The sequence below is a fragment of the Biomphalaria glabrata genome, chromosome 12 (genome assembly GCF_947242115.1).
Source record: "Biomphalaria glabrata chromosome 12, xgBioGlab47.1, whole genome shotgun sequence".
Taxonomy (NCBI): Eukaryota; Metazoa; Mollusca; class Gastropoda; family Planorbidae; genus Biomphalaria; species Biomphalaria glabrata.
Window position 1 is genome coordinate 15,094,951 of NC_074722.1, and position 10,458 is coordinate 15,105,408.

Below are 10,458 nucleotides of genomic sequence, written 5' to 3' on the forward strand. Positions count from 1 at the left end.
AAATTAAAAAAACTATTTTTTTTTTGGTGATTAAAAAATTTACAGTTGTCAGATAAAGACTTATATACAATTTATTTATATATCATATAGGAACATTAAAATAAATAGGAAAAAATGGACAATAAAAAAATGATTGTAAAAAATTAAACTGACATACAAATTGTGTATATTCACAACAAGGCCAACTTGACGTGGTCTGAACAGATCTAGGTCTGGATTGAAACAATCCAAAAGCTTCTGTTGATCAAAAAGAGAAAGAACAATAAACAATAATATTTTACTTATAAAATTGTGAGGTTATCACTATTTTTTCATTTTTAAAAAATTAATAATAATAAATCTGAATAAGTATGACAGTGCATATATTAAATGTATAAATATAATCGTTCTTCTTTTCTAATGGATTTATTAACTCTCTTTGATAAGTTATTCGAAATGAACTCCCATCGTTCGAATCACTTACCTTTTATATCATTTAAAGTAAGGTTCTCTTTCTACGTTATTTATAAGTAACTCTCCTTGTTATATGATTTAAATCTCACTTCTCTTGATACATCATTTAAATCTCACTTCTCTTGTTATATCATTTAAATCTCACTTCTCTTGATACATTATTTAAATCTCACTTCTCTTGTTATATTATTTAAATCTCACTTCTCTTGTCATATCATTTAAATCTCACTTCTCTTGTTATATTATTTAAATCTCACTTCTCTTGTTATATTATTTAAATCTCAATTCTCTTGTTATATCATTTAAATCTCACTTGTTATATTAAAATTAACTGACTTTGTAATGTTATCAACTATTAATGTGATACTATTCAAAATGAACTCCCTTTGGCTTAGAATTCAAAAGTTTACCTGGAAAATTTAACTTCTTTTTGGACACAGGGCAGAGACGAAAGCTTCAGCTTGTAATTTAGAGGAACGGCCAGAGAGAATTGTGGCCCCTTCCAGTGTCAGACCTTTGTCGGCTGGGTCAGCAACAAATACCTGAGAATTGACCAGAGATTTAAACATTACTTGATGTCCTTGTTAAGATGGTGTATTAATTGTGGGTTAGTAATGTGTACCTTTTATTAAATACTTGTTTGTCTGTATATATATATATAAGTGTGTATGTGTGCATATATTGACATGTTTCCGTATTGTATGTCTTTTTTAGATGCAGATCAAAGAGTGATTTTTTTTCCATTTAATAAATGTGCTTATATGTTTTATCTCTATTTTCTTAATAAAAACAATGATCTGTATTCGTGTTTAGGGTAGAATGTCTCTGTTACGCTCCTACCTGAATGTTCTGAGCAACCAAAGCTGCCACTTCGTCTTGAAGTTCAGAAGTCTTCTTCCCAGCAGCAATGATGACGGCGATTTTACGTGAATTGGCACGGGCACCTCTGGCGGTAGTGAATCCGTCGTCTGCTAGCGTCTGAGAGAAATAATTTAAATAAAAATAATATTAAACAATTAGCAAGAATAAACTTACACACCAGATAAACTATATTTATTTACGCTGTCCAATTTAATATAGATTTGTCCACTTACATGAACTGTTCTATTGATTACGACTATAAACTGTTCTATTGATTAGGACTATAAACTGTTCTATTGATTATGACTATAATAATGAACATGGCGGCTGCTTGGAATCAATATTGAAACTTTCCAATTATTCATAAATCAGAAGCATTTATTTTTCAACTCGAAATAATATGTTTCTTAAATGTTACAATTGGTCATAATGGTATACCTTTAGTTAATAATGTTTACTCATCAGGAAATTAGAAACTAATAATACTTATTTTAGTTCACCGAAGCACGTCATTGTTTCAATTTAACCAAAGCTATCAATTTTTTTTTTTGACTATTATTAAGTGTATTAAAAAAGATGAATCTCCAACAGCTGAAGACCTACGTATTGCCACAATCCAAATACGTTTATAATTGTTTATGTTTTATTGAAACCAGGCATGTTACTTTAATCTACCTGATACGACTTGGTATTGACAAATACATATTTTAGACTAACATAAATAGACTTCTATTGCAAGTTTACCATTGGGAAGTTTCTCAAAGTCAAAAAAACAAGAAAGAGAACGAGAGAGAGAGAGAGAAAGAGAGAGAGAGAGGTCACTGTAACAAAAAAAAAAAGAGATCCATCTACCAATATAATAAGGTTTATCTTACCTTGACCAATTCTTGGACTTTATTTCTTTCGTAGCTTTCAAGTCTGTTCTTAATGCCTTCCACTGTACTGTAGGCGTCAAGATTGAACCCAGCATCGTCAGGGCAGGAACCAGACAAGACACCATACTGGAGATAAAAATCATATGCAGTGTCAGTGGCATACCACCTAACAGGATTTCAACGAACATATGGGCCTTTATAGAATACTAGGATATATTGAAAGAAACTAATATTTAAGAATTATAAACAATACAAAAATAAAAGATAAAATATGAACTATTGGCTAATAAGCTTAAACAAATATTTAAATATATACCCTGAAGCCCTGGTTCAAATCCTCAGTGTCCACTGTGAGACCAATAAAAGAGGTTGCCCACAATGTTCCATCACTGCCGAGGTTGGCTGGGCTAAAGACGAAGAAAATGTCTGCTGGGTCACTGACACCACAGGCTGCGGGAAGGAAGGAGAAACATTAGAGCAATGGAGAGACGTCAGAACAGACGACAGATCAAGAGATATTGCAGGGTTAAAGTTTACAACATTAGAGCAAAATAAGGGCGGTAACTTACGTTCATCCATGGGTTCTGGGGTTGTAGTTGTCTTTTCTTGAACTGTAATTTAAAAGAAAAGCTTGATAACATGACACAAACAGGTTGCTAAAGATATCTGTATGATACAAGCTCTACTGAGACACATAGATACGCGTGACAGAAGGATAGAAGACTATGAATGATACATGTGATAACAGATGTGACAGGAATGTAGTGGTGATACAAATGTGTTTAAAGATAAGAGAGAAATAGCTTTAAAAGTCACACTAACTAAATGTGACACATAGATAAGTATGACAGAAAGATAAGTGTGACAGAAAGATAAGCAGACGCAAAGATAAATTCGAGAAAAGATAAGCGTGGAATGAAAATAGATGTGACAAAGATGAAAGCGACACCATGATAAAATGTCATAATTTTGACTTCAGCACCTAAGATTGTAGCACTGATGACGATATGATATAAACATCATTTAAATATTGCTTTTGGCAAAGTGCTTTAGAGGTATGGTGGTGTACAATTTGACTCTAAACATTATCTCCCCTGATACATACCGAAACAAGTCTGGTGGGCCAGACTCTCCTTGATAGAACTGAGTTGGTTGTAGTTGTCTACCTTGGTCACACGGGATTGATCGCCAGCGATGTTCAACAGCTCAGAGTTTCTGATGTCAGTGCCGACACCGATGGCGAACATCACGATGTTATCCTTTCTAGCCTCCTCCGCAGCCTCTTTAGTTAGTTTCCACCTGAGCGAGTAGAAACATGACTTAGTGAACAGCTTCATCTGATTTATAATTCCAAACTTATACTATCCAATAAATGACAAGAGAAATATTGTAAGCAAGAGGAACAAATTGATTTGAAAAGGTTGTCACTTACTCCTGGGAATTACCGTCTGTGATGACAATGCTAACTTTGGTCACGCCAGGTCTGACCACTCCGTTAGCCAACTGAGCCTCGTGCATATACTGGATGGCCCTCCCGGTGTCTGTTCGAAGTCCTGCCTTGTGGGGGATTTTGCCAATGGCTTCGATCACTTCATCTTTAGTGTCATAAGTTGTTAGGTTAAACCCGATCTAGTTACAAAGAAATTGTTGATAAATGTCATAGGGCTATTATTTAAGTCTATGATCTTCAAATATTCTAATTACCTGTTTCTAATATAAAGCACACACAATTTTAAGCTTTCCCAGATTTTATTTTTACAGAATGCTGCATTCTGGAATTGTTTCCACTTACCTCAGGGTAGATTCCCTTTCCGTAGCTAATGATTGAGACTCGGACACCATTGGGATCAGAGCTGATCTCATATTGGCTCAAGAATTCTTGAAGGAACTTGATGGCTGTCTTGAAGTCTCTGTTGCGGAGAGAGCTGGAAGAATCCAGTACAATGCCCAACTCTAACGGCTCTTGTCTGCAGACTAAAAAAAAAACACATGACTTAATTTGACTGTGAATGTAATGTGAAGCTAAATAGTATCTGTAGGTGATTCAACAACATTCACTTCGTTTCAATCCCTATACAAGACGCAAACAAACAGAAATGACCCATCACCAACGATCCATTGAAGGGTGCTTTCTAGAAAAACATGTGCAGGCGAAGGGCTTTGAATGCGACTATGCTGAGAGGGATGCCTCCTCTAAGCGATGCGAGGGTACCTTTTCACTCGCCTATATAGCAACATTTATTATGAAGCGGGGGTCCCGGGATCGAATCCTGGGATTTTTTAATTTCGGGATCATTAGGCGGCTTAGAGTCCAGCCAGCTTTAATGGGTACCTTATATTAGTTGGGGAAAAGTAAAGGCGTTTGGTCGTTGTGCTGGCCACATATTAACCGTAGGCCACAGAAACAGGTGACCTTTACATCATTTGCTCGATAGACCACTAGGTATAAAAGAGGAACTTTTTTTTTTTACACTAATAAGATTTACTAAATAATTTAGTTTAAGCCTATAGTCCAGTGTGACTTACTTAGTATGTGGTCTCCCTTATCTTCGACTACCTCTCTCCTTGAAAGTCTGGCTATGTTTGGTAACGAGACTGTAGGTGGACAAAAGACCATTAGAAAATATGTCTAGATAGTCACAAATAAACAAAATATTTCCGTATTTAAAAAAAATTAAATTGGTATACAGGTAGAGATGCGATTAACTGGCAAAGTCAAACTTAAACGGCTAAATTGTGCCTGGTTAAACTGATTCGTATTTTTAACTAGCTAACGAAAAAAGAAAACAAAATACTGACATAAAGTAAATATTTCTAATTCATGAATTATGAGTGATACTTACATGCTAGTGTCAAGCCGACCTGGAACAAAAATTACAAATAATTAATATATATGATTTACTGTTAAAAAAAAACAATGCAAAAGAAGAGCATAAAATATGAAACTACAGAGCCGAGTTTGTTGCCTGACACTTTCACAGTTATGCAAGAAAGGCATTCTTTGTTTTTAAGAACAAGTCGTCAATACACAGTTTGTAGTATCACTCTATTATTAAGCCTAGCCTCAGAAAACTTTGAAGTACACTATTGAACTAAGACTGATTCACTCTGATGAAGTAAAGCTTTAGATACTATACAAACAAAATGAAGTATACAAAAAAAAAAAATCAGTTCATTGATGACTTATATAATTGTATAGATGTGTCGGCAAAGTTGAAGACTTATCTTAATGCACATATTTGAGTATGTACGTATTGGTATTGAGCTCCTAGGAACCACCTTAGAAATAAACATAAACATTCATCTCAGTGAAATTTCCAGTTCACCATAAACACCTCCTAAATAATGAATTCTGTAATATAGATGGCGTTTTGCAAACGTTAATAACCCAATCCCTTACATGCTAGTACATTCAAAGATGAAGTTTGGTTTTGATAATTGCTGCCATACAGTTCTTGCATTCAAACATAACTCTGATGGAATTGTTTTTTTTTAGCGCTAACATTGGAGTGAAAGAGAGACAGAAAGAACAAGAAAAAGAGGTATGGAGAGATAACAGGAACAAGTCTGAATGGGTTTGAGAAAAAGAAAGAAAAGTGTCAGAAAGAGAGACGGAAGGAGAAGTTTCAGCACCAACACACACACACACACACACACTGTAAAACATCGGAATAACTCTGTAACAAAATGTAACAATTTGTCCAGCAATATGCAGCAGTCAGTTTGAAAGCTATAGGCTCTGTCTTTGATTTGTATGCACTATGCAGCAGCCAGTTTGAAAGCTATAGGCTCTGTCTTTGATTTGTATGCACTATGATTGGTAACAGTAAAAAAGAAAAGGGCCTTGACATTTTCCATAGGAGAATCGTCGGTAGAAATATTTGTAAGTGATCTCCCTTTTCTCCCTACCCTACTTAATAACAAAAATACTTCAATCAAAGGTTTGAAAATGTAACATTCAGTTATTCTAGCCATCATTAAAACATATTTTATCATTCATAGTAAAAGAATCGCTATAAACTCACCTGCAATAAAACCGAAGCTGCTAAATATTTCATCATTTTCATGGGCTCAACTTAGAATGTATCCCTTTTAAGATTTGTCAGCAGTGTCAAAGTTCAAATATTTAAGTAGAAAATAATATCACGACCAATAGATCTAGTGTCGCTCGTCACAGTGCGTAACTGTATTATATTGTGTGTATTCAACACTCAGGTTTCAGACTGCTGAGAAACATACTCAGATTACAACAGACTATTGGATTATATACCCAGTCCTGTCCTAATTAATTGCGCCTACATAGTGGAGGACTTCTCTTAAACTGCTATACTAATGACGCTTATAGCTTCAGTGTGAGTAGGAAGTGGGTAGTGGGTTGGGCTGTGGGATGGTGTGAGTGGTAAAATGCCCTATTGCCCTCCCTACCTTAGGAATAAAAATAAAACCACGGCATCAGCTATGTCAGATAATTGTACTCTGACAGAGCGCTTATGTTTTTGTGGCTGTGCATTGTGGAGTGGGTGAGGTGTAGGCCACACTAACCAAAATTGGTATCGTGGCGTCATGAGGGCTTACAACTTTACGCAAAAACACCCACTCGGAAATGGCAGCACTCATTGTGTGTGACCGAGAGAGACCGAGAGAGAAAAAGAGAAAGAGAGGGATAAAGATGGTGAAAGAGAGAGATTAAAACAAAGAAATAAATTACTAGAAACAAAGTAAGAAAGAAAACAAAAAAAGAAAACAAATCAATTCTGAGCTTTACATTTCTCCAATTAAATCCGAATTGAATGAAAATCAAAATCACAACAGCCTCATAACCATTTTGTTTCAAGAAACATCTTTACTCTTTAATATAATACATGGCTTTTTATCATCTACTCCTTGTTTAAACAAATACAAAAAAATAAAATAAAAACCAAGCAGATTTTTTTTTTGATAATTCTAATCAAAACAATAAGATTCACTCTTTAAAAACATGATTTCTTTTTAAAGGTTATAGTTGCTAGTTTCAGACACAGTATTCTTTTCTTGATAAGTTCTTTAAATGGAAAGATTGAGACTGATACTCATGTTTATTCTTTCCATGATGTGATGTTACATGTCTATATGATGTACAGTGATGTTACAGGTGTATAAGATGTACAGAGATGTTCCAGAGATGATAGTGCAGCCCGCACTCCCAGCACCTACTAGTGACGCCACTGGTTTGTAATGTATTGTTAGGTTTTCATAAGACATTACATTTAGAATAATGCTTTATGAGCTACATACTTTTGTAGTGTAAATAAAAAAATTCAAACGTCATCACCCAGAACTAAAGAAAAAAAATGAGCGGATTGGTTTCCCTTGTTAAATGTCAGGGCCACATATTTAAAAATAAAGGCTCGCTGTTTGTGACATCCACGGTGTTACATGTCTGTAATAGTCAAGCTGGAGAACAAAATTCAGGCCAAAGCGATGGAATCTCTTAATTGAGCGCTGTAAGGCAACTCTAAAAAACAAATATTTTCCAATGAAGCCGTGAATGTTCATCGTTTAGAGAAATCCATAAAGATAAAAGAAGATTTTGTAGAGAATTGTTAATTATTTAGAATTAAAAACTTCTCTGTTAATTTCATCGGAAGCTTTTCATACCAGTGTCGTAGTTTTCTCTTCATACCAGTGTCGTAGTTTTCTATTCATATCAATGTCGTAGTTTTCTATTCATACCAGTGTCGTAGTTTTCTCTTCATATCAGTGTCGTAGTTTTCTCTTCATATCAGTGTCGTAGTTTTCTCTTCATACCAGTGTCGTAGTTTTCTCTTCATATCAGTGTCGTAGTTTTCTATTCATATCAGTGTCGTAGTTTTCTCTTCATATCAGTGTCGTAGTTTTCTCTTCATACCAGTGTCGTAGTTTTCTCTTCATATCAGTGTCGTAGTTTTCTCTTCATATCAGTGTCGTAGTTTTCTATTCATACTAGTGTCGTAGTTTTCTCTTCATATCAGTGTCGTAGTTTTCTATTCATACCAGTGTCGTAGTTTTCTCTTCATACCAGTGTCGTAGTTTTCTCTTCATACCAGTGTCGTAGTTTTCTCTTCATATCAGTGTCGTAGTTTTCTATTCATACCAGTGTCGTAGTTTTCTCTTCATATCAGTGTCGTAGTTTTCTCTTCATACCAGTGTCGTAGTTTTCTCTTCATATCAATGTCGTAGTTTTCTATTCATACCAGTGTCGTAGTTTTCTCTTCATATCAGTGTCGTAGTTTTCTCTTCATACCAGTGTCGTAGTTTTCTCTTCATACCAGTGTCGTAGTTTTCTCTTCATATCAGTGTCGTAGTTTTCTATTCATACTAGTGTCGTAGTTTTCTCTTCATATCAGTGTCGTAGTTTTCTATTCATACCAGTGTCGTAGTTTTCTCTTCATACCAGTGTCGTAGTTTTCTATTCATACCAGTGTCGTAGTTTTCTCTTCATATCAGTGTCGTAGTTTTCTATTCATATCAGTGTCGTAGTTTTCTTTTCATACCAGTGTCGTAGTTTTCTCTTCATATCAATGTCGTAGTTTTCTCTTCATATCAATGTCGTAGTTTTCTATTCATACCAGTGTCGTAGTTTTCTCTTCATACCAGTGTCGTAGTTTTCTCTTCATACCAGTGTCGTAGTTTTCTCTTCATATCAGTGTCGTAGTTTTCTATTCATACCAGTGTCGTAGTTTTCTCTTCATACCAGTGTCGTAGTTTTCTCTTCATATCAATGTCGTAGTTTTCTCTTCATACCAGTGTCGTAGTTTTCTCTTCATATCAGTGTCGTAGTTTTCTCTTCATACCAGTGTCGTAGTTTTCTCTTCATATCAGTGTCGTAGTTTTCTATTCATATCAGTGTCGTAGTTTTCTATTCATTCTCTAACTTTTATTGCTAGAACAGATCTATAGTCGAGTTGGTCAACGTTATCACTTACCCCATCATCTACCCCATCATCTACCCCATCATCTACCCCATCATCTACCCCATCATCTACCACCTTTTTGAGGTGACCTCAATAACTGTTCATTTCTTAAGCCGGAACTGGAACAAGACATTTACATTGCACAATTTCATCTGTGACAGCTTCACCTCTGACCTTTAACCTGCCATGCTCTTTTACAACAATGCCGGTAATGTGACATTATGACGGACATAATCTTTTGAAAAGTAAAATGTCAACTTGGAAAATAATAGTTTGGTTGTAGTCAGTTACAGAGGTTACCTTTTAACCCGCGCAATGTGTAAGTGAAGTGTGTGTGTATGTGTGTGGTGGGGGGGGGTAATGAGGGACGCCATGTTATCGCAGGCCTCAGAATGCTGGCTCGTAGCTGCCACACGGCTATTAATGAACGCCATGTTATCTCAGGCCTCAGAATGCTGGCTCGTAGCTGCCACACGGCTATTAATGAACGCCATGTTATCTCAGGCCTCAGAATGCTGGCTCGTAGCTGCCACACGGCTATTAATGAACGCCATGTTATCGCAGGCCTCAGAATGCTGGCTCGTAGCTGCCACACGTCTATTAATAAACGCCATGTAATCACAGGCCTCAGAATGCTGGCTCTTAGCTACCACACGGCTATTAATGAACGCCATGTAATCACAGGCCTCAGAATGCTGGCTCGTAGCTGCCACACGGCTATTAATGAACGCCATGTAATCACAGGCCTCAGAATGCTGGCTCGTAGCTGCCACACGTCTATTAATAAACGCCATGTTATCGCAGGCCTCAGAATGCTGGCTCGTAGCTACCACACGGCTATTAATGAACGCCATGTTATCTCAGGCCTCAGAATGCTGGCTCGTAGCTGCCACATTGCTATTAATGAACGCCAAAACATTCCACTATACTGTAGATCAGTAACGCTAAACCTTCTTCAGCCCGCGGGACCAATAATTTCCCCACACTCTTGTGGCGGGAAACATCTTTGCAAAAATGGAAATGCCATAAAACAGACGACATTTTGATTAGAAACAGTTATTTCCTACATTATTTCTATAGCAACTATTTGGATGTCCCAAGTTGTTTTACAGAAACCAACGTCTGAATGACAGGCTGCAATGCAAATACTCTAGTAAAACAGACATACATTATGTATATTGTACAAAAAGTACAAATCTATCCACTTTTCTTTCTCTTGTGTATGCTTAAAGCCAAGTTTCTGTTTCTTCAGCAGTCCCATTTCATCCACACTCCAATGTTGAACAGGAAGCTACCACTCACGTCGCTACCAAAAAAAAAGTCAACAAAAAATTGCA

General features: G+C 36.1%; 1 protein-coding gene across 1 annotated transcript; it reads right to left on the reverse strand.

Annotated features, from left to right (window-relative positions):
• Positions 1 to 165: 165 nt before the first annotated feature.
• LOC106060124 (cartilage matrix protein-like) lies at positions 166 to 6,279 on the reverse strand. The gene is given in 12 exon segments (NM_001311276.1): positions 166 to 237; positions 864 to 995; positions 1,294 to 1,431; positions 2,190 to 2,315; positions 2,506 to 2,639; positions 2,759 to 2,800; positions 3,295 to 3,488; positions 3,622 to 3,818; positions 3,982 to 4,163; positions 4,716 to 4,784; positions 5,033 to 5,051; positions 6,215 to 6,279. Coding segments are annotated over 11 exon segments (1,257 nt in total). The 5' UTR covers positions 6,248 to 6,279; the 3' UTR covers positions 166 to 237; positions 864 to 872.
• Positions 6,280 to 10,458: the final 4,179 nt, after the last annotated feature.